The 25,167-nt window shown below is 47.8% G+C and overlaps 1 protein-coding gene across 1 annotated transcript in view; it reads left to right on the top strand.

Moving 5' to 3' along the window:
• Positions 1–25,167, top strand: part of PTPRN2 (protein tyrosine phosphatase receptor type N2) — a 702,618-nt gene that overhangs the window by 620,283 nt on the left and 57,168 nt on the right. The window contains 1 exon segment of the mRNA XM_061198224.1: positions 23,586–23,733. Coding sequence (XP_061054207.1) covers positions 23,586–23,733 — 148 coding nt within the window.

Raw genomic sequence — 25,167 nt, 5'->3', positions numbered from 1 at the left:
GGCTCCCCGAGCCATGCGGCGCCCAGGCCTGGGGCGACGTAGGAGCCCCCGGACGTTTGTAGAAGGAACGACGTCACCGGGAAGAGGGAGACGGGAAGGGAAACACCCTCAGCTGTGAACCTGGTCGGCTTCTGAAGACACGTTTTCCAAGGCAACGTGGCCAGGTCTGACCAGGCTCAGAGCAGAGCTCTGGAGACAGGTGGCCTCGATCCAGTGACTCAATGGAACTATTATCAACATCGTTGTGTTTTACATACGTTGTGGGACTCAGCTTCTTAAGAACTGCCGTCCGTCCTTTCGAAAGGTAAAGGATCATGTTTGAACTTATCCTTCGGAAAGACCTGTTTCTAGAGCACGTTTGATTTCAGAGGCTGGCGTGTCAGCATGGCAGCTTTGTGGGTGGTGTCAGGAGCAGGTGGCCGTCCTGGTCCCTGGTTCCTCGGAAGCCAGCCACTGGTCACAGAGACAGTGCACGGCACGCAGCTGTGTGGACGGAGGGGCCACGCCTTCATCCAAGTTGAAGGTGAGGGTATGGACTGGATCTTTGCATCCCCTTTATTCTTGCAGAATACGATACAACAGGAATGAGCGTCACCGAGCGTTTATGTAACAACACTGTCCTGAGAAACCATGAAGGAGGAACTGGTTTCAGCCCATTTCACAGATGAAGACAAGAAAACCAAGAGCAGTGATGTAAACACCTGAAAAATGGGAAGTTACCACCTTGCAAAATGTGACCAAGCCTCCCCATCGTCACAGAAGGGAGGAAGCTTACGGAAGCAGAAGTGTTTGGTGACAGACAGTTGCTCTGGACCTGAGAGGGGTGAAGGATGCTGTGTCCACGAAGGAGACAGGCCACCTCAGACCTCACAGCCCAACCCGCAGGGCTTGTGGCCTCTCCACGGTGTCCGCCTCCTGCACTCCTTGATCGTTGGACATTTGCACTGAGTGATCACTCTCATTTTATCTGGCACCAGCCTCCTTAGCTGGTACTTTTATACCCACGGGTATAGTAAGTTAAATGCTTAACCAGGAAGCGACATCTCTTCCCAGAGGCCGAGGGTCTGTTTCGGGGGGGGGGGGGCGACCCTATTTTCTTCATCTTTAAGTTCAGCACCTACATTCCTAAAAGAGTGTCGCCCAGGGTCCTTGTCGCGCGCCCTGGTCCTGCTCTCTGTGACCCGAATGCGCGTCTGAGGCTCAGCTGGCCGCTGTCCTCATGGTGAGGGTGACGGGGCCACCGAGAAGTTGACACGGTGGCCGGGCTTCCTCCGGCCGTGTGCCTGCTCGAGGGTGTCAGGTCCAGCCGAGCCGGGGTCTGCCTGCCGCCGTAGGACCCACGTCCCGGCACCTGGAGCTCTGAGGCCGTGGCTCCCGCCCGCGGCGCTGCTCTCCGTGATCTGCGCTTGGAGGAGCACGAACTTGCATGGAAGCTGTTTCCTGCCATGTGAACCCTGCCTGAGGCTGAGACAGAAGCCCTCCTGGGAGTGAAATGGCTCAAAAGCATCAAACGCTGTGCCCTCGGCCGCCAGCCCTCCCAGAACGTTGGGGATGGCCACGGGAAGCCTTGCAGGCCAGCCACGCAGGGCATGTGGTCAGAGGTCCAGGGCTGCACTGACTGTCCAGAGCAGGGAGACGGGGCAGGAGGTGATGGAGTCGAGGCCAGAGGAAGGTGCGCCCACTCGGGTGGGCTGCTGCTGGGGTCAGGCGGTGAACCCGAGTCCCATTCCCGTAGAATTGATCTGACCCCCCGATGGCGGCCAAGGCCTTGGGCAGGCCCTAACCCAGAGTTCCCACGTCGGAGCGGCTTGGGGCTTTGCCAGAGGCCCCCGTGTCTGTGCATTTTCTCACCCCGGGCACTACCTCTGTGACCCGGAAACACCTGCCCTCGAGGTGAGCTTGGGGGCCAGAACTGGTCGGCACCCACTTCAGACTGCTCACGGCCCCTCAGGTTCCAGGAGGACCCAGCTACTCAGACAAGACAGTTGTGTGTGTGTGTGTGTGTGTGTGTGTGTGTGTGGTGCCCAGCGTGTGTCTGGCACACAGTAGACGTTTAATCAGTCCTTGGGACCCTTCTTCTGCCTCCTTGGAGTTCTTGGGTGGCCGCCCATCTTCATCCTCGCAGGAGGGTAGTCATCCAGCAATTCCCAAATTGAGAGCAACATCTAGCTCTAAATCCTGCATCTTCTTAAAGCAAGTTTACAGTGACCTACATTTACCATTCTCTTAGCATCTTCCTGTCGTTTGAGTCCCAGCCACCCAGGTTCAAGGACTGTGTTTTCTGTTTGTGTTCATGGAAACATTTTAATAACGACTTGCACAGCTGGTGGGAAGGTAGGCCGTGGAGAGCTTGCCCTCCATCCATGTGATGACTTCTGGGATCCCAGCCCTCCCCCACAGGCAACACTGTTACCGGGAACCACACACTGTCCCTCACGTGACGCCGTGTCTAGGAGACGGCTCCACGTGTGTGTACGTGACTCTGCTCACCTTAACGGTCTATATCATTCTGTTGTTCAACGTGCAGTAACTTATTTATTGTATGCTAGTAAAGGTCATGTAGGCAATTTTCAGACTTGGCCACTGCAGCATCACAGCATGTGTAAAAATAATTGTAGGTTGAATTTCTGGAAGAACCTAGGTCTTGTTGTTTATTTGGAGAGGCATTGCCAAGTTTCCTGCCAGAGTGTTTGACTAATTGATGCTCCCACCAACTACGCAGAAAATGGCACTGTATCCCCAGGCCCTCCTGAGGCTCGGGTACTGGCCAACTTTGATCTTCCACTGGTGAGTGGAAATGCTATTTCAAAGTAGTTTAGTTTACATTTCTCTAGCCACATGTGACTTTTCATAATTTGGGGAGCCATTTATTGTTCCTTCCAAGAATGGTTTTTGAAGTGTCCCGCGGGGATGCCCACCCTGGGGGTAGGAGTTCTCCGTGTTACATGGCACCAACCACGGATGCCAACGCGAGTTTACTAACGTGGTATCGGAATGAAACTAGTTCACTCTTGTCTGTCTTCCGTGCCCATTTATTAGTCCACACGTGGGAGTCAGCCATGGACTCAGAGAGCTGGCCTGCAGCCCCTCCCGAGGGCCCTGGCCGCTGGGGTGCCGCCCGTGCTGAGGGGCTGTAATCGTGTCTGCTGCCCACACTCGGCCGGCCCCTCGGCACCAGGGCTCCTCTGGCATCTGCAACGTCAGTGACTCGTGACAGTTTGGTGTTGATACAAGGCAGCGAGTACCGTTTCCACTGCCCAGTCTTGGGGGGTGCAGAACTACTTATTATATTTTTGGTGAGGGATGTAACTTGCCATGTTATTTTTAAAAATCTGATTTATCGTTTAAAGTGCTAGAATGATGCTAGAACGGTTTCCTTGCATGTTAGACCTTCTGCTGGTGAGAAGATAGGGTAACATAGAGTAGGATCAAGCATCCGGTTGGTACTTGTTGAATTAGATGGAATAATCAAACACTAAATTTGGTAGTAAGTCTGTGAGTTAATGTTTCTGAGGGGAAAAAATTGAAACTGGTGTCCAAATGGCACTTGGAAATTGTCCGTTCATACATATGAACAAAAAATGTTTCCTGAGTGCCCGGTGGCCTACTGGGACCCCCCTCAAATAAACCTGATGGGATGCCCAGAAAAGAGGCTGCGTTCTTCCAGCCCATCGGGTTCCTCTTGGGAACGGAGTGACAGCAGTATCAGTCCAGGCCCAGGGCAGAATGATCTGATTGTTCATGTACAGACTCGGGTGTAAAATTAATAGTATATAATATGTAGCTTTTGAAATTGCACTAAACCATAGGGTTTCACCAGTAATTCATCAGTGGACCACTTTTGCTCACCTTTCTATGCTTGGCATCTGGCACAGCTCTTGGACATAGGGGGTTTTCAGTAGGAGTTTCCTGAGTGCCTGAGTGAAGTCGATGGTCGGTGTGTTACCCCTGAGAAGTTTTCAATCTACTTGAAATGAGGAGGGGGGCACGGCCAGAATACACTAGACTCAGCCAAGTGCCAATCACATTCCTTTGCTGGGAGACGTCTCCGTCCTGGGGGGCCTGGTCAGGGAGGGACAGCCGTCCCGGGGTGGGCAGGAGACAGCAGGGAAGGTCACAGCCCCTCCAGGAACCCTGATTCCGCTCACAGGGCGAGAGTCCGTGGAAGGAACAGGACATGCACGCAGCCTCGAGTGGCCGTGACCCTGGGCCAGACGTGGGGCGGCTGGAGCGCCAGCGTGAGGGGCTGTGTTCCATCCGTGTGTGGCCACTGCGGCTTCTTGAACGAGAAAAGTGACACCTGGTTATTGGTTTGTTCACTTACTTGAGTGCATCTGCCAGAGGGTGAGGGCATTGGTGACAGACAAGCAGGAACTGAGTGGGTCGTGACCACTGTCCTCGGACGTTTTCTCTTCCCGAGTCAGAGGGGAGGGACCCAGAGACGCTCTGATGAAAGGTGGTCCCAGATCCAGAGGCTGCTCCCCAGGGTGACCCCTGGGGTGGCTCAAAACCGTCCCCTCGGGCTTCCCCACCCATAAAGCATGACGGCTTACAAAGCCCACGTGATCGTACGGTTGTTGGGGAAAGAGAGTCGCTCAGGATCTGCAGTGCTGTCCGGACGTCCTCAGAACTAGGGATGCTGGAGGTGAGGTGCCAGTGTCACGGTGTGCCTGTGGCCTCGTTTCCTAACCACTGCTGGGGTGACAGCGTTGGCCTTATCCCCTCTTTCCCCTCTACTGGCTCAGCAGTTATAATTTAATAACTGTCCTCATCATTTTGACGAGCATAGCTCTGCCCTCCTCCCAAGTAAACTCAGAATCTCCGACTCTGAACCCGGCATCTCCCTCTGACACACATATTGTCATTGCCCAGTATTTTAGTTTCACCTTAACATTTATACCCTAAAATTAACCATTTTTATTACTGATTTTCATAGTCAGCGCTTGTTCAGACTGACTGTTATTTTTTTCATCACCATCACACCTTACTTCTCAGTTCTTTGTTTTGATTAAAATCTCCTCTTTTCCAAAACTATATCCTTCTTTCAGTCTTTTAATAGGAAAGTCTCCCTGTCTTTGTCTGAAAATGTGTTTAATTAATCCTCACACTGGCATGATAGATTAGACAAGGATCAAATTCTAGTTAATTTTCTCTCATTACTTTAAAAATACTGTTTTCTTGCCTTTGATGCCGTAGCTGTTGAAAAGGCTGTTTGTTGCTGGTCCAGGGGCTGTTCCTTCATGGGTCATCTTACTTTCTTCCTGAATTCTACACCTCTGTTGTTCTGGAACTTCTTTGTGCCTTGTCTTGGTGTGGACCTATTTTATTATATATGGGTTTTTTGCGGGCGGGGAGGGGTTGTTTTTTAGTTCGTTTTGTTTTTGGCTCAGGACTTACTATGATTCCTGAATCAGAGAATTGCTATCTTCCATCAATTCTAGAAAATGACAAACCATTTACAGTTTAAATTTGACTGGCTTCCATTCTCTCAGTTCTCTCCTCTAGTAGAAAATGTTGGGCGTTCTTACTCTCCCTTCCATATTTTCTCTCTTTATCCCTCTGCCATGCATTCCAGGGTATTTCCTCAGACAGACCTGCCGTCTAGTATGCCCTGTTTCTCTCCAGCAGAGTCTAGTGTACTGTGCAATCCATCCATTGTGTCTGTCATCTCCAGGAGTACACTTTTCATTTGCAGTTGTTCTGTTACTCTCTTTTAAATCCGTCTGCTGTGTTGTTCTTGTCTTATATTGTCAATCCTCCTTTAATATCTTCAGTTCTTATAAATGTGGCATTCGGTTGTTTCATCTAATACTTCCATTGTCTACGTTCCTATGAATCAAAACCTGCACTTGGGTACGTTTGCCCTCTGGTGGGTTCTGTAATTTCGGATTATAAGCTCCTCATAAGTGGGGCTCTATCTCTCGGAATTTTGTGTTAACCTCAAAAGAGAGGTTTTGAGATTGATATTCTAGCCACTCCAGGCTATCATTAAACCAGGACCATCTTTACATCAATTCCCCACTCAGGGATTCCCAGATGATATATATATTGTAAATTTGACCCTCAATCCCAGGTGAGGCCCAGGGTCCAAATGTCTTCCCATCTTGAATCCATGTGGAGACAGGTAAGCTTTCTTGCGGCCTGAACAAATGTTTTCACTGACAGCGTGGTCTTCTGAGGGTCCTGATTCGTGTGTGGTCTCACATCCAGCCCCCTGACTCCTGCATGCCAGATTTCCCTAAGGCCCCACGTGGACAGTGGAAGCCCAGACCCCGGGGTTGAGGTACAGGAAATCGTTTGGCCCTGCCCCTCCCTCAAAGGCTTGAGTGACTTCAGGTCACGTGCCTCCCTCTTCATGTAGATTCCTGGGGATTTCCCTTAATTTTGTGAAAGGCAGACCATGCCGTTTACACAGCGTCTCTAGACATCTTATAGAAGAGGCCCTTCAGTTCACCCCGTTCTTCTCGTCTCCGGGAACGTGAGACTCATCGCAGGTTAAACACAGTGCAGATGCTGCTACCAGTTAATTTCATGTCCCCTTGACAGTCATATCTAAGACCCAACTTCATGTTCTGCATAATAAAGAAAGACACCTCAAGGTGGGTCCCTGTGATCAAAGAGAGTGATCAGCCACCTCGTTCAGGCCAGTTCCCACACTTCCCTTTTGTACGTGGGCAAAGGGGTCACCTTGCTTCAGGAAGTGCCTGCACACCTGTGCGTGCAGCATAAGCTGTCTGTGGATGTGCATTGACAGGCACCTTGGTCAGCAGGCAGGTGGGCAGGTGAGTGGAGCCCAAATGCTAGGGGCTGGTAGCCATGGAGAAATTCCGGTGGTGCGTGTTTTGCAGTGATGATCAAGGCAGCTGTCAGGAGGGGTGGGTACCAGTTCTGTAGCTGGGTTGTGCTGGAATGGAAGAGCAAGATGGGTGACATCTGATAATCCTCCCGCTTCACCCATCAAACCTTGAGAACTCGTGGGCGTGTAATTTGGGCAGCACACAATATGATTGGCAGCTGAACTGGGGAGAGATGAAAAATACATTTGATAGTCTTATCTCTTAACTTTTCACCCTAAAAAGTGAAAATAATTTTTGATAGATCAACTCTTCTCTCTTCTACTTTGAACTCCCCATTTCAAAGCAATTGCACAAAGAACACTTGTCAACCAGCTCCTGGTTGTTGTGGCTGACTCTTGAATCTTCATTTTTCCTTTTTCTTCACTGTATTTTAGCTATTTCACTGCTGGTTGGAAGGTCTGGGAAAAGAGAGGAGATGGACGTCTAAGCTTCATTCCCTTTTAACAATTTTGGTTGGTGAAGAGAAGATAAATTTTTGTGTCTTGTATGAGCTTTTCCTGTTTTGGTGCCATTTCTATTCCCCCATTCTCGTATTATTGCTCACGAGCATGTAGCCTGTTAGTTTTAGGAAATTAAAAACCAAACATTCTACTTCCAAAGGGCACTTTTAGAACGTCTGCAAATATTTTCTAATAATGTGCTGTAGAATCCAGAATTTCCCATATGGATATGGAAGAGAAAATTCGTGCCTGTGTTGCTGTCCTAGGTAACCTTTACTGCACTCGCTGGAATTCTTTATTCTTCCTAAAAACTTCATCAGAAAATCATAATGAGTACATCATTGGTACAGAACAGAAAAGGCTGCTGCTAAGAAAAGACCTACTGCTTTGTGGTGCACGAGATGCTGTCTGTGTGTTGCTAGGCAACCATCCCTCCTCCTTCCTCTTCCTGAAAGGTTTCCCTGTTAAACTGCTGTCGTCATCTTTCGAGTGAAAATTGTCTCCTCTGGGCTTTTTCATGTCAGTTGGGTGATAGTGAAGGTGTTGGGTCTTAGAGAGAATCTGCTCTTATAATTGTGACTTGGAATTGGCCGCTTGAACTTTGTAGGTGACCATCTGGTTGGTGAGGCATGGATGGATGGCCCTTTAAACACATGGATCTGCTGGTACACACATATAGAAACATTATTCAAAACTGCTTTTCAAGAAGATCTTAAGGAAACACTGCCCAAGTCACTGAACGACAGTGAAAATGTAAATGATTTCTTCATCGCTCAACTTCTTGTCTGGGGGGGGTTACCCATCAGGTACCACCCCTCCCCCACATGCTAGAGGTAGCAGGGAGGTCGATTTGGAGATTCTTTTGTCTCCTAGAGTTTGTTTCTGTATTAGAAGATCTTTGAGGGTTGGTTATCTTAAAACTGCATTATCATGATTCTTTTTTCCTCTTATTTCCTATCAACTCTGGAGTCTAAGGTTGGTTTCCAACTGCATTTTGAACATTAATGGAATTTCTGAATAACTCATGGCTGAAAGTATTTTTCGTATGTCAAAAAGACATGATTGAGGTTGGAATCAAGTTCTTATTTTCTCATTGAATAAAGACTTTTTATTAATCTATATTAATAAAAATTTGTTGTAAAACTAATATTTGCAAATACATTTTTACATACTGTCTGAGTAATTTATAAAAAGTAAACAGAAACGTAGCTTTAGCCAGACGGTTTACTTTTCTAGTTAAACTATTCTGATTTCTCTTCCACATCAAAGTCTCAGAAACATTAACTTTTCTTTGTAAAGGTTAACATTGGCTTCTGCACTAAACCATCTATAGACAAACTTTGATTATCCAAAGAAGAGAGGATTTAATTATTGTTAAGCACAGAGGTTTACAATGGATGAGAAATGATTTAGGAGAGTTTAATCTATTCAGAATGATTGGGGTTTATCTCTTCATCTTTCTTGCAGTTTCTTCTCAGTTTTCCAGTGTTTTCCATTTATCTATGAAGATGAGTATATCATTGGTAGGAATAAGACAACTTAATAGTAATTTTTTGTTTGATAAACAGCTATTTCAGACGTTTAAAATGCCATGGATAGACATCTTAAACTGCTAAAAGGCAGAAATTAGTAGAAATATCACAAACTTGAACTAATTTTTCTTTAGACTTGTGTTGATGGAAGTAGCTGCAGCCTGGCAGACTGATATTTAAAATCACCACATTATCAGTTGTGAGGGTTTTTTTTTTTAACTGTTTGTAGACCAAAAGTACAAAAAGAAGAGAAGCACACAAAAGATATTTGGTAAAGGCAGGTGGTCTGGATGAATAATGTTTCTTTCATTAACATATTTCCCATATTAACTGTATAATTAATTGTACATAGCCAAGGGAAGCTATGGAAATTGCATTTTGAGATGTATCAAAGCTGCCTTATGCTTCAGACTTCCATGCAATTTACCATTAATGAATCCAGAGATGGGAGCCTCAAATCTATAATTATTACTTACTATTTGAATGACAAGCAAAGAATTTTATCAGCAGAGTTTTAAATGAAATGGGATTAGCCGCTAATGTTGAAATTGTTCATCTTATGAAAATAATTTTGAAGAAAATGTTTTAGTGGAAAGAGAGGTCTGAGGAAAGCATTTGCCGTTAAAATAGGCATTTTCCAATACTCCACATGAATCTATCCACGTTTGACAGCAGGGTGCAAATATTTTTGAAAGCGAATGAATATTTTATAGGCTCCAGAGCTGCTCATGCATCCCAGGAATAGATTATGCAATATCCCCAAACATCCTGGCGAAGGTGAGAGGGTTGGTAAGGTAGCCAGAGAAAAAAGCGAGGCAGAAAAAATATAATATATGAGAGTATTCTGCAAGAAATTAAAATTTGTTTAATAGCATAGAAGTCTGCCTTTCCCCCTGCTGAGTGCTCATTCGATTTAAGATTGTAAACAGTAAATATTGTTGAAGAAAACTGTAAAACGAAGCCCTGAGACCCATTTTTCCACATTGGCGGGGCCTCCGTGGTTCCACGTCTCTCAAGGTGACCCTGGCGGTCACTTACGCCCACGTGTCCGCCGTGCAGCCTTGGCCTTGGCTCCGGGGCTGAGTCAGAGGCTGCGGGAGCTGGGCCTCTTCTCCAGGCAGGGTGCAGTGGGTGGCGCACCCTTCATCCATCCAGGAAGCGTTTCTTGAGCACCTAGGCCGTGCAGGCTCTGCACCAGATGCTGGAGAGGCCATGAGGGGTCAAACAACGGGCTCACTGTCAGCGCCTGGAAACGCATCTTTCCTTTATTTCTTTGTCCTGGTTTTTCCCACTGAGTTGATGGCAGGGACTAAAATACCCAGTTTATAGCATCACCCAGTTAGAGCCCGGTGTCCTGTGAACAGGAGAAAGGCAATGTTCAGATTTCCAGAAGCTCTGGAAGGTTGGTCTGGCGGGGACGTCGCCGTTAGGGCCTGGGGCGGATCCCACGCGTGCTCTGGGCTCACGGTCCTGCTGGAGCCCCACGCAGGCTGGAGAAAGCAGCTGGGCCTGAGCTCCGGGTGGTTCTCTGGGAGTCCTGGGCTCCTTCCCACGTGGCACCCAAGGAGAGCCAGCAGCCGATGACATCTGTACAGGTGTGCGCTCTTGTCGTGTCTTAAAAGTCCTCGCTTTCTCAAACCTAGTATCATCTTGGTTTCACATGAATATGTCCAAATGCACTGGGCCGATGTTACTCCAGCGTGCAACTCTCTCAGAGGCTGTTTTCTGTGTCATCTGGGAACCAGTCCGTGATTGCTGTGGGAATTTAATACGTGGAACCCAGGTGATCTGAAAGAGCTGATCAGTATTTCCGACCCACCAGGGGAGAACTTGCTCCCTGGGACCGTGACTGCTTACTTCGTGCTTCTGACGTGGCTGTGTTTGTGTTTGGAGATGCACATGTGCTTGCACACCTTTGTATTTCAATAGTTGCCTTATTTGTGTAAGTATATCTAAATATTCCACATTGGTTTAGTTGTTCGATTGATTTTACATGTTAAGTTTGGGTTAAGCTATTGGCTGGTAGTTTTCTGTGGTACTTTGGGCAAACTGATCTTCAATGAGATTTTGTAGAACAGCTAAGATAAAAACTAGTCTCATCGAATATCTGAACATTTCATCCAGGTAACAAAGCATGAAGATTTTTAGAAATATCAGGGTTGTTGATGGAATTTTCAGATTTCTACCCAGATTTTTGACTTCTGGTGAACTTAGGCTGCGACCTTGTTTCTGAGATGAAATCTTTCCTCACTGTGGTTGTGTGAGGGGTAGGGGGTTTAGACAACTACTAAGTTTGCAGGCGTTTAGGAGGATAAGGAAGAGCAGGCTTGGAAACGAAATGAGCGGAATCTGTATTAAACCAACTCAAATCCTCTAATTTGCTCTGTTAGTAAATCCTGGCAGTTCTGCCTGCACTGTTGTTCCCCGAATCCCAGCCCCTGAGCTCCCTTGCGGGAATGTCCAGCTGGTGTCCTCAGTCCCTGCCTGGAGCTGGCGTGACCTTTCCAAAGCGTCTTTATCGTCACGTGCCTCTTCTGCGTGAAGCTCCCCGCGGGCTTCACGTTGCTCTTGAAATAAGCCTCAGACCCCTCCCTGTATGAAAGCCGCCCCGGCTTTCAAGCTCCCGTGGCCCCGGCCACCCTGGCCGCCTCTCCGATTCAGAACTGCTGGGCCCATTCCCCCCCCAGGACCTTCTCTCTCCTGGAACACACCCACCGTCCTCTGCGCCTCCGCCCTTCCCATCTTTCAGGAGGGACATCCCTTCCTGGACTCCTCACACCACCCTCCACCCCAGTTGCCTTTACATTGCTGTTTTACATCCTCTTACCACTTACTGTTGTCTGAAGTTATCTTTCTAAATTCTGTTTAGCTGCTTGTGTGTGGTCTGTTCTCCAGCTAAAGCATCAGCCCCGTGAGGAAAGTGTTTCCAACCAGCTGCCTGCTGGATCCTCAGAACATACGATATCCCCAGCTCATACGATATGCTTTTGATGAAGTTAGTTGAATGAACAAATAAATGGCCAAACCCACCAACAGATGAGCGGGAGTCTGAAATAATACTGCAACTCCTAACTCTCTCTTCCACAATTAGAGGCGGAATCCAGGTTTCACTCAGAATGCCAGGCAAACCTCTTTTGTCTTCAATTTAAATATAAATAGCTGTACATTTATGGAAAAAGGGTATAAGTCTCTTAATTATCTTCCATTGCTTATAGGTATTCACCTTTGTATTTTGCCTATGTTCATATAACCTTAATTTTTAAGATGTTAAATAAGATAATAAGGTTCATCAAATTGCTCATTTAAAATTCTTTGAGCTTCTTGAAAATGACAGCCCGAAAATACGAAGTGAAGTTATTGTTGTCGTTACTATTATCACGTGGCTTCTCTCTCAGCATTTCTGCAGAAGACCTTTGTCACCCTCTCCTACGCACACACCTGAAATTATATCGCACTGAAGCACCCAGCATGAAACAAACTCTCAGTCGTATAAAAGAACGAGCCTTTCCCTTATTTAGGAAGAGGAGGTGGTAAGGACAAAATTACTTATTTTTTAAAGTTTACTAATTAGAACATTTCTGGAACAGAATGTGTCCATTATTAACATTTTCCACCAGGGTTTCAGTTGTAAGTCTTCATAAAATTGTGATTTTCCTTTTCCATAAATCTATAAATTAAGTCGAGTGCCGGTCACAAAGAGATTTGATGAGCACGTGATTTAGTGCACGAGGGCCTTTGAGAGCATCTCTCACGGGCACAGCCCTCCATGGAGACGACCTGGAGGCTAGGCTCAGGGGTTCCTGACCCCAGGAAACACCCTGCAGGTCATTCAGAAAACTCTCTGTTACAATCGGTATGCTTTCTCGCAGTTCTGGACTCTTCTAGATTTAGAATACCAAAACTCAAAATTATTATAATAAAAATATAGTAATTGAAGATTCCAATAAGTTAAGTTTCCAATTAGTTTTGTAATCTCTACAAAATAGAGATTTAACTAGTTTACATGTCCTCTTAACTCACTGCTTGGCGAGGAGTTGTCTTTTCCTTCTCTTCATGCTTCCAAAAGCACATGGGGTGCATGCACCCCGTCTCAGTGCCACATAGGAGCAAGGAACTTGCTCTCGGGGAAACTGTCCCAGCAGTACTTTGTAAAAACACGTGGTATTCTTTAAGGCAGGGGTCCCCAACCCGTGGGCCACAGACCAGTACCATTCCGTGGCTTGTTAGGGACCGGGGCCACACAGCAGGAGGTGAGCGGCGGGCAAGCGAGTGAAGCTTCATCTGTATTTACAGCCGCTCCCCATCGCTCGCGTTACCGCCTGAGCTCCACCTGCTGTCAGATCAGCGGCAGCACTAGATTCTCATAGGAGCGTGGACCCTACTGTGAACTGTGCATGCGAGGCATCTAGGTTGCGTGCTCCTTGTGAGAATCCAGTGCCTGATGATCTGAGGTGGAGCTGAGGCGGTGATGCTAGTGCTGGGGAGCGGCTGCAAATACAGATTATCATTAGCAGAGAGGTTTGACTGCACAGAGACCATAATAAATCAATTGCTTGCAGACTCATATCAAAACCCTATCAGTGAGCGGCAAGTGAAAGCAAGCTCAGGGCTCCCACTCATGCTGCATTATGGTGAGTGGTATAATTATTTCATTATATGTTACAATGTAATAATAATAGAAATAAAGAGCACAATAAATGTAATGCCCCTCCCCCCATCCGTGGAAAAATTGTCTTCCACGAAACTGGTCCCTGGTGCCAAAAAGGTTGGGGACCACTGCTTTCAAGCTTTTGTTTGTTTTCTTAGCTCTTCCACGTATTTTATTTTTCAACTAGAAAAAGGATTTTAAACAAAACAAGATAATCCACAGTTCACAGCCTCCAAACCAACGCAGCGTATTCTGTTTCTCCTTTTATGCTGCTTCTCTGTCCTGGGCTTTTCCTTGCTCACTGTCTCCGCCTAAGATGAGTGTTAAGTTGGGGACTTTCTCTTTAAGGCTTTGCATTTGGAAGCATATGAACTTTTCTCTACTATTTTAACAATTTAAAATCTCTATCACTTCACAGCCTGCTTGGTTACCACACAAGGAACGGGAGCACGTTTCTAAATCACACTGAGACAGCGTGAGAACAGTTTTCAGGGGTCGCTGGGCCTGCAAAGATTCTATGCGGTCTTCAAAACAGCTCAGCTTGAGAAACAGAGCTTTCGGAGGAAGGATTTGGAAGAAACGCATTGATTCACATTTATCAGTGAAGCCAATTCTGCTGCCCACGGCCGGTGCTTTTGCTGGTCAATTTCACCTGGTTTTAACCACGTCCCAATTCACTAGGATAAGGGAAGCGAATTGCCCACTGCAAGTTCACGTGGGAGTGTTTCCTCCTCAAAAATAAATTTCCACGGAGGTGATACCTAAAATGTAATAAAAAGAGAAAAGACCGCGTGAATGGTCTTTCATTTATTCTTTCTAATTCCTTTGCTCCCGTTCCTACTGCTTGAGGCTTAGTACACGTGACCCAGAGGCTGGATTCCAAACAGTGCTGACTTTTCCCAAGTGACCCCATGCTGCCAACGCAGGGCCGTGCGCTGAGCTGGCCTGGTCTGGTTCTGCGTGTTTTCCTTTTTTTTTTTAATAAATATGATGTGTGCATAACTGCTCTGCATCTTAGGTTCCTCGTTTGAAGGCGGTAAAGCGCTGCGTGTTTAACTAACTATCCGGTGAGACCAGGAGCCCCACGACAGGTGAGACGTTGGGCAGGTCGGGCATGTGTGAGAACAGAGGGTGAGTCACCGGGTGCGGAGCTTCACTTGTTATTTTTATTGCAGTCAGATGGTATTTCGAATACAATTGTATGGTTTGTGATTCCATTTCAAGCAAATCTTTCCTAAGCTAAGAAACAGCAAAACTACCCTCTGATCATTTAACCGTATCTGTCCTTCCTTGAGCTTGAACGGGCTACTTTGAATTTCTAATTCCAAATATCTTAGCCTGCCTGATGCATAATATTAATAAATAACATTTAAAATATGCCAGATGCAGCAATCTATAGACAACCAAAATACCTTTTTCATCAAGCAGTTTGCTCTTCCCGCATCTCTGTGTCCATATGTGCTAAGCCCAGACAATTAACCCCATCTAATTTCTCCTTTCATCTTTTCATGTTTTTTTGCTTGGAATTTAAATGTCTTACTTTCGGAATTCAAACATGTAGTATAAACATTTCCCTTTAACGTATTAATGAAGACGGGTGACAATGTTTTTTTTTTTTGTTTCGTTTTGTTTTTTAATTAATTCATTTATTTATTTTTGGCTGTGTTGGGCCTTCGTTTCTGTGCGAGGGCTCTCTCTAGTTGCAGCGAGCGGGGACCACTCTTCATCGCGGTGCGCGGGCCTCTCACTCTCGCGGCCTCTCTTGTTGCGAAGCACAGGCTCCAGACGCGCGGGCTCGGTAGTTGTGGCTCACGGGCCCAGTTGCTCCGCGGCATGTGGGATCTTCCCGGACCAGGGCTCGAACCCGTGTCCCCTGCATTGGCAGGCAGATTCTTAACCGCTGCGCCACCAGGGAAGCCCCCAACAATGTTTATTTTTAAAGGAAAAAAGGTCATCATCTCCCCAGATGCCAGCAGAAGCAGCTTGGTGCTGCTTTTAAAAGCATTCATCTAACGCTACCTGATTTTAAAGCACCAACCTCTGGTCCCCTCACAAGGAAAGGAAACGTAGATGGCTGTATTCTTATTCTAACAAAAGGTTTGATTGTTGTAATAGGCACCCAAACAGAGAAGGGAATAGAGACGCTTTCCTAATAATAATTGGATCTTCCAAAAACCCACCTTCCTTTACTACACCTGCTCCTCAGCGGAAGAAGCTTGTTTCTGGCAGCATCATTGTGAAACGAACTTTCATTGGGACAGTCTCTACTTGTTTCATGTCTGAAGACTCACAAAGCAATAGAAGTCTCCAAAGATCTGTGCAGACATGGTTTGATGCTGACATTACTGGTTTCCGTCGGTATTGATCAATGCAACATGGTGCCAACTGGATCTTAGTTTGCTTGTTTTCAGCAATGGTCCACCATCCTTATGAGTTCTAGTATTTTGTGTTAAAAGCTTATTTTCATTATTCTCTTTAATAAGTCCTCTTGCTCCTCCCAGTATGTCACCCTCTCATTGCTAGTGGTAAGAGATGCCAGAATACATCATTTCTGTGCCTTTTAACAGAGCTAAAACTGTGTTGTCCACCAGGGCTCTCGTGGCCACTCCACGTGGGTTTGGTTGAGTACTTTGGCAGCCGGGATCCCGGCTCCGCGGGCTGGATTCAGACGCGTTTGCACAGCTCTCCAGACCCATCCTCCCAGCATTCGGAGGTGGACAGCAGCACGGAGGCGGCCAGGGGGGCCGCGGAGCCAGGTGCCCTCGGCTGTTCTTGTGTGTTGGCGGCTGGATTGTTCTAGAGCAATCATGGTCCGAAGCCCTTGTTGCGTGTAGTGAAATAGAAGATTTTAGTAAGTGGGATTCTTTCCTTGTGACCCTGAAAACTGATCCTTGATGTTGACGCTAGTAAAATGGTGCCCGTGAAACAGTCCGGATCCCGACATGATCTGAGGTGCCAGGGCAGAGCCCCACACGGCATCACGAGCTCTTTCCACACCAGAAATCAGCAGCTCAACTTCACGTCCATCATCTCCTAAACTGGCATTTCCAGTGACTCCTCGAGACTGGTCAGGAAACGCCTCCCTCTTAAACCAGCGACGAGAAGCACGTAGAAGGGACGAGCTCCAGGACCGGCCCTGATGCACGCGGTGGGGACACTGTGGGTTTGTTAGAAGGACCACTGTCCCTTGTGGATCGGAAGCAGTGTTGAAACCACGAACTATGTACTTAGCAGCATCGCTTCTCATCTCTTTAATAGTATCCAGGAAGGTTGACCACACCGACAACAACGTCTGTCCATGGTGACGCCCCTCAAATTCTACACTCAAGCTGCGGTCGGCGGCTGCTATTTGTGGAGACTTAACGTATCATATTTCATTAGACAATGGTGAATGTCCCCAGAACTGTGTAGTCACAGAATATAGAAGAGACATTAAGAGATTTTCTAATGAGAATCACCATCCCTTCCATCTGTATATACTTTATAGTTACAAAGTATAGTTGATATATAACTCAGCCAAGCGTCAGAACCACCTTAGAAATACGTACTATGATTCCCGTTTTTATGTAGCAGTAAATTAAGGGTCAGTGAGATTAGATGGTTTGCCCAAAAAGTCGTTGTGTGGGGACCAAACCTTTTTGTTCATCACATCGTTAAGAAGTCTTTCAAAATCAAGCCGAATGCCTTCTCCATTTTATTAGAGTTGCCTTCCTATTGGAAAAGCTCCCTTAGGCATTCACAAAGACTCTGTGAGTGATGGGTAAAATTAATCTCCCAAACATACAAAGTGCTCCTGTGATTAACAAAACTCTCTTATGCTCCATAACCCAAATGCTCCATATTCCTAGGAATTGCTTTCTTGACCTGAAGATGCTGACAATTTGATCAGAAAACAGTGCAGAATATATTTGAGTGATATTAACAAATTGTGGACACATGTCTCCACCTTATAATGGCAGTAACACTTTTGTTCCACAGGTTTGGGATTCTGTGTAAAATGATTCCATTAAACGTGGAAGCCAGTGGTTTGTTCAACACACGAGAGCATTTCCTGAAAAGTCATCAGGTGGCACATGGTCCTCCTAGCCCAGAAACAGTTGGTCATTTTCCTACCCAAATGGTCTAATTGTGTGGGCTAGAAAAGGGGATGTGAGCTGGGGAGCTGGAAGGATAAAGTCAGAAATGAGAGGCAGATTAAAGAGGAAAACCTTAGACTGAGTCAATAGCTCATAAAATAGGTCTTGTGAAAGCTGACACCATCCTCAAGGAGCAAGAAACTCAGAAGAAATGCAGGTCCATCTTCAGCCTGTTGTAAATGATGTTGTTGCGTGGTCGGGGGTCACGAGGTCAGTGTCAGCCGGTTTGGCTACAAACTTGGAAAACCCATATTCTGAAACCTCGGGATATGGGGATTATCTTTATGCAAGTACATCAAACCTAGGCCCTTGAAGAGTATCACAATTCAAGAAGGTTTTAGAAACCTTTGCACTCAGGGCTTATCTGGAATTAGCTCGAGTGAAATTCCCCTGACAGACTCCAGGAGTATGGAAACACAACGCTGTGTCCTTCCAGCCAAGAACCCTTTGGAATCCCCACCCCGTCACCCAAAATCTAGCTGAGTGTAGTGAGTAACTCTTCAAGATTAAAGACTTCCTTCCTTCCAAACGTTCTTTAAGAACCGGGGTAGCTGTCATAACTCACCTGTATAAGCTCTTCAAATTGAACCAACTGGTGCTGAGCCCCGACTCCACTTGACAGAGGTCTTCTGAATGTACATGGCGGGGGATCCCCTTCACCTGGCGGACCCCCCCCCACCCCCCGCTACAGTGCTGGTGATTCGTCGTGCTCTGCTCTGTGTATCCCAGAGCTTCCTCTGTGCAGGGTGATGATGTTGGTGTAAGACGGGTCCCTAACCCCCAGGAGCTCACGACCCATGGGGAGGACAGGCTCCTTACACTAGTGACAGCGCATGGAACGTCCCCAATGAGGGCCACTCGTTGAGGGCACAGGAGTCCACAGAAGCGTCTCAGGGAGACAGCGCCAGACCTGGACCCTGAGGATGGTTAAGACCAAAAAGGAGGAGAGTCTGGGAGAAGAGCTTTCTGACCTGCGGCTGCTCCTCCAAATCTGTGAGACAGCCATGACCTTGGGGCTGTCACTGGAACGTTAGGACATGGAACCACCCATTCGACATGAATTGTGAAGCTGTTCGTTGGCTAACTCAGAAAGGAAGAAGATAGCAGGAAATATTTAATGAAACATTCCGAAGTCCTTTGGTACTTTTTGGGGCAGTTCTTCCAAGTTTCAGAAGATTCAATGGCAAACTTTTTGGCATGCCAGTCATCAATATACAATTTTTATCTGGAACACAAATTTCTTACAGAATTTTCCAGGCTATGATCAGTCATTCAACACATATTGACTGTGTGCTAAGTGCATGCGACACGGGCCCCACCCTGAACAAGTGATCTCATGAGAGGAGGGAGGGCCTGGTGCCCACAAAGCAGACGGGGATCCACGTCACGGAAATGCAGTTTTTCAACTAGTGTCTGAGGCGGGGGGGTGGGTTGTAGGAAATAACAGAGAAGGCAGTGATGGGCGTGAAGGAGGAGGACGCATCTGTACTGACCTGGACTTCTGGGTAGATTCATGACAGAACAATCAGCGTGAAGAAAGCGTCCAGAATGATGGTGACGGGGGAGGGTTCAAACAGTGGGACGTGTTCTTATTGGGACGGAGTAGCAGGTTAGTAAAGTGAAGTCTGGACAAAGGACAATGCTATCTGGGCACCATTGGTGGCTTTTGAAGCAGGTGGCCAGAAATGCCAGCCTGTGAAGGAACCAGAAAGGGGATGTGAGGGAGGATGTAGTGAGGAGGCCACGGCAGCAGGAGGACACCAGCAGTTCTGTGTCTATAAGACCCTCATCTCAGCATCTTTTCAACTTAAATAAGAAAATTCTATAATATCGATGTCGTCCAAAGCTTAAGCAACGGTTGTCAGAACAGAAAAAAAAAAAAAAAAAGCAGCTCACACATGTGCCAGGAACGGTGGAGTTTATCACAGGCCTTACGGTTTAGCTCCAGGTGGAGAAGTTATCAGCAGCTTCTGTTTTCATTCTGCTTTCCTTCATTGTCTACATGTGCTATTTATGGAATAAAAAGTTACGGTTTTTTTTTTAAAAAAACTAAGCCCTCCTCCCATTCCTACCACACACCCCCCCTCACACACACACACACACACACACACACACACATGTTAAATGAAAGTATTTTAAATGTCAGCTTTTAGAACACCTACAGTCTGGGGGAAGAACATGCATAGTGTTTAAATTTCATGTTAACTTACCTAATTATTCCAGGAGGTGATGGTGTCTGGGCAGGACCACTACACCTGTTCTCACATCCTTGAAGAGAAGGGGCCTCATAGTATTGAGTTATGGTGGCAGGTTTTGTATTTGTATAAAACACATGATTTTACTACCAAGGCCTAGCTTCCTGACAGACAACATGAAACATACTCTCTTGTCTCAGAAGAAAAACATCTAATCCACAAACATAAAGAGCAAAAGCTCCTCAGACGTGGATGGGAATTATGTCCATTTAATACAGTGAACGATGTTTTGTAAAAATACTAATAGAGAAACAAAGAACAGGTCAAATTGAAATGACCGGAGCAGGGCAAACACAGACTATTGTAGTAATACATGCTGAGAGGATGAAAAATTTATCTCAGTTTTAATATAATCAAGTGTATCTTTAGATGAGTTAATTCTCAATGAAAAAAAGTAATAATGTTCATAACTACTGTTTCCTCCCTGTGTCACTCAAGCTTGCATACTAGAGTCCCAGTTTATACTTCCATAAATTTAGAAATTCAAGTGAACTTGCAGCATGATTTCACTTTCCATAGTTAAGATAAATGTGAAAATTTAAACAGCTGCAGTTTACAGGAATTAAGATAATATCCGATGCCCCTTTTGCAGACAACATTTGAGACCTGATTAAACCTGCCAAGGTTTATCATTTTAGAATCCATCACATTTTATTGAAAGAAGCTCATTCGTTCATGATGGATTTTGTGAACAGACTATTTTCCAAAGAAAAGTGAGGATCCGAAATCATTTTGCCAGGAACCATTTTACATCCATCTGTAAGACTGTACATTAACGAGTCTTGGGGAAAGTAACCACAGAAGCACTGAGACCGTACACTTTACCCAGAACTACCCCCTCCTTCCGGGGGACCCCCACACACACCGTTTTTTTTTTTTTAATTATTTTTTTAAATTTTTTTTTATTTTTGGCTGTGTTGGGTCTTCGTTTCTGTATGAGAGCCTTCTCCAGTTGCGGCAAGCGGGGGCCACTCTTCATCGCGATGCACGTGCCTCTCACTATCGCGGCCTCCCTTGTTGCGGAGCACAGGCTCCAGATGCGCAGGCTCAGTAGTTGTGGCTCACGGGCCTAGTTGCTCCGTGGCATGTGGGATCCTCCCAGACCAGGGCTCGAACCCGTGTCCCCTGCATTGGCAGGCAGATTCTCAACCACTGCACCACCAGGGAAGCCCCACACACCATATTTTAAGCTAGATAATAAGCTAGTTGGTATTTTCCCAAACTTAAGTGTCATCCTTATTAGGGTAACTTTGGTACAAGAAATATGTATCTGATATTCCATAATGATTGTCCCAAAAGAAAGCAGTCTGTGTTTACATTTTCTAGATTGTGCCCTTAAGTTTGCTTCTTCCCCACCCAAAGAAACCGGAGAGCTGTGTGGGCACCAGGGGCTGGCAGTAGCCAGGGACTTAGAACTGCTGCGATTTTTCCGGTCTTGATGAGGGTGAGTTTCTGAGGTTCATGGTCTGTCCCTGAAAAGGGGTTCATGGTCACAGTCTCGGTCTTTTGCATAAAAGGCCATCTGCCGGTTCCCTAAGCGGCTGGAGCAGGGGGCTGAGGGATATGTGACCGTCACCCAGGGCCCCGTCGCTGGCCCTCCCGGAGCCACACCTGCCAGGGGGGCCCTCAGCTGCTGGGCCAGGCGGCCCCGAGGGTGACTTCTCCCCTGGAACATGGCCCACCAGGCCCCCGGCTTCCAAGCTCTGGTTCAGCTCACGCACATTGATACACCAGCCAGACCAACGTGGATAGAGTCGGTGTTTGTTGAGTGAATAATACAAAACAGTTCAACTCGCTGTAGTCAGCATTTCCCTGAGAAGTGTGGGACCCCAGCACGACAGTCTGGTGGAGTTTCCTTCCTTTTCTCATGCCTCTCTGTCGCCTGGCGTGGGTGCCGATGAGCCGGGCGGCCAAGGGCAGTGGGGGGGATGATCCGAGCCGGGTGGTCAGCTGGAGTGAGTGGACGAGGGGGCTGGCGGGGGGTCGGGGTGATGTGGAACGGGTGCAAGCTTTGGCCAGACGTCGGGGTGCCTGACCGCTGGAGACCTGGCCTCGTGTGTGCGTGTGTGTTTCATTTTGCTGTGCGGGCATAACATAAACCCACATGCAAGATATTAGAGAATGAGACCACTATTTCCCCACTATTTCCTTTGGACACAATAAAGCCACCCGGGTTGGTCCTTTGAAATGCTTTCCTTAAAATCACGGTCATTTCTGGACTGAACAGATCAATAAGGTGAGTAGGCAGGACTGGCTCGGGAGTCTTTGTGGAGGGAACGTTCTGGAGGCCTTTGTTTCCCCATCCAGTTCTCCTAGTATCGCTGCCAACAGACAAGTGCCTGACAAATTAAGATCAGAGCAGCTGTGGGTCAAATACTTGGTTTGTTGTTTTTGTTTTTTAACACTGCCAGCCATGTGACGCTGCGCACATCAGAGCAGCCCAGTGTCTTAAATGCATCACCCCCGGTGGGTTCAGAAAAGCCAGCCAATTTTAAGAAAAATGACTTCTGTGCCAACAGAAATGGGAGCGGGGGCAGCCCTAGCGAAGGCCCCGTCTGAGCTCCCTGCCCTCGAATGTGTGGCAAGTGGCAGGATTGTCGTCACCGCTGGTGACACCTGTGCTCCCTCCCTGCACCGGGGTCTGTGCGCATAGTCAGCCCTCATCTGGGGACTAAACGGCAGCCCCTCCTGGGGTCCCCCCAGGGTCCCCACCCCTCCTGGCTGCCCCCACGGGGACCCCTGGCGGAGCGCCTGGCCCAGGCTCTGGAGGATCTTGGGAGGGTGTGGTTTCCGTTTCTGTCCAAGAGAAACCACTGGGACAGGATTTTGCTTGGATACATACAATAGTTTTCAAACAGTGTGTTCAGTAGTTTTCACTGAAAATATTTCAAGCAATTATTGCAACATAGTATCTGTTGGTAACCAGTGGTTCTCTGAGATGGGGAAAAAGAAAGCGAGACTGAGTGCAGAACATGACTTACTGAGACGCTTTCTCAGACTGAAGTTACTAGCAAACACGTTTCTGTTGGCCCTGTCTTCTAACCCAGCTCCAGCTCGCTTCCTCCGTGCAGCACTGTGGTAGCTTCTTCGTGCATCTGAGCACGTTCCTTCTTTGCTGCAGGGAGCAGGGTCCTCCTGTACGTGTTTCCAAGCACAGAGGCAGGGCCTGCATACCCGGCTCCCAAACCTCCCTCACTCCTTACTTCAGAGCCTGGATGCCCCAGCCAGACATTCAGGGCCCCTCGGCTCTCTCTGTCCCCGGCCGCACCGGACACACCTGCGCGCGTGCCTGCCCCTCCCCCGCACCGTGTTAAACCTCTCCCCACAAAGTGCGATGCCGTAAGCCTCCCTGACTGCGCCCATCCCGTGACCTCGCTCCTGGCTGGACACACATCCCACCTCGGGGCTGGCGCATCAGATCTGGTCTGCGGCGTGTGCATCTGTTTTCACGGTGGCTTGGTGTTCTCACCGCCCCCCTCGGCACCACGGTAAACGCATCGTGACCACCTTTGGACCAACCACCAAACCACGGGGCAGCCTTTGCTGCACCCCCTGCGTCTGGTTAGTCCTCGGCCCTGTACCAGCCCCCGAGCCAGCCCTACCCCCCCTCAGCAGGTGAACTGTGGGCTGCACCCCATGGGCCGCCCGGCGTCCCCGTCACCACCAGGGGCCCGCGCCCTCCCGGATGGCGCTCCCAACTCTCGCTCTCCGTTCCAGGCCTACATGGAGGACCACCTGAAGAACAAGAACCGCCTGGAGAAGGAGTGGGAGGCTCTGTGTGCCTACCAGGCTGAGCCCAACAGCTCGCTCGTGGCCCAGAGGGAGGAGAACGTGCCCAAGAACCGCTGCCCCGCAGTGCTGACCTGTACGTACCGCCCGGGGCTCTGGCCAGGAGGGCGGCCGGTGGCGGTGGGGATGGGCTGCACCCGCCCCCCGGGACTTCCCGCTGCACTCGCGCGGCTGCAGCGCCCTCCCCTCCTGCCCGTCTGCCCTCTCTGCCAGCAAACGTCCTCTCACTATTTTTTTTATTTTATTGAGGTGTAGTTGATTTACAATGTCATGTTAGTTTCAGATGTACAGCAAAGTGATTCAGTTATACATGGATAGATAGATAGATAGGCAGATAGATAGATAGATGATAGATAAATAGATAGGCAGATAGATGATATATAGATAGGTGATAGATAGATAGATGGATGATAGATAGATGATAGGTAGATGATAGATAGATAGATAGATAGATAGATAGATAGATAGATAGATAGATGATAGATAGATATTCTTTTTCAGATTCTTTTCCCTTATAGGTTATTGCAAAATACTGGGTAGGGTTCCCTGTGCTATACAGCAGGTCCTTGTTGGTGATCTATTTTATATATGGCAGTGTGTACATGTCAATCCCATGCTCCTAATTTATCCCCCCACCTTCCCCTCTGGTAACCTTAAGTGTGTTTTCTATGTCTGTGGGTCTGTTTCTGTTTTGTAAATAAGTTCATTTGTGTCATATTTGAGATTCCACATGTAAGTGATATCATATGGCATTTGTCTTTCTCTGTTTGAGTTACTTCACTTAGTATGATGGTGTCTGGGTCCATCCATTCGTCTCATGTAAAGGGCAGGGAGACCACCACCCTTTGAGCCGGCCCCCGACAGCAGCCTCGAAACACAGAACCGTTTCTTCCTTTTGGCCTCGCGGCCGAGTCCTGGAACCACGGGCGGGACGTACAGATGCCGCGAGCCCTTGCTGTTGCTCTGGGCTTTGAGGCTCGTTTCTGAGCCCTCGGGGCCTCATCCTCACCTGTACTTGGGCCCACACCGTCGTCCTTGAGCACTCAGGGCCGTGAGGAGCTGACAGGCAGTCACGTGGGCCGGGCAGGCCGTGGGCACAGCATGAGCAGGCACAGGCGCCCCAGCAGCCTTCAACCCGACAGTGTGCCACCGACATCGCCAGGAGTCACTGCCAGGAGATGGGGACACAGGAAGGTACCAGCCCTGCAGTCTCACACTGGGTGAGGTGACAAGTGACCTACAGGTGCAGAAGTCCACGGGGGACTAAAGGGAGGGGCGGGCCAAGTCTGCGTCTTCCCACCCACCTGCAGCTCCTCTCCTCCTGTCACTTAACTAGAGACACCAGCCTCCTGTGTCCTAGCAGGTTCCAGGCCGGTCTGGGCTGTGGTTACTACACATCCCCCTGCAGGGGGAGGGGATCTGGGGAGTGTCTGTGACCAAAGTGTGTGACGTAAATGCCGACTGTCTTGGTAACGGAAGACGGGAGAGATGCATGCAAACCTCACACATG

This window comes from Eubalaena glacialis, chromosome 8, assembly GCF_028564815.1.
Source record: "Eubalaena glacialis isolate mEubGla1 chromosome 8, mEubGla1.1.hap2.+ XY, whole genome shotgun sequence".
NCBI classification, from domain to species: domain Eukaryota; kingdom Metazoa; phylum Chordata; class Mammalia; order Artiodactyla; family Balaenidae; genus Eubalaena; species Eubalaena glacialis.
This window is presented reverse-complemented; position numbering and strand designations above follow the sequence as displayed.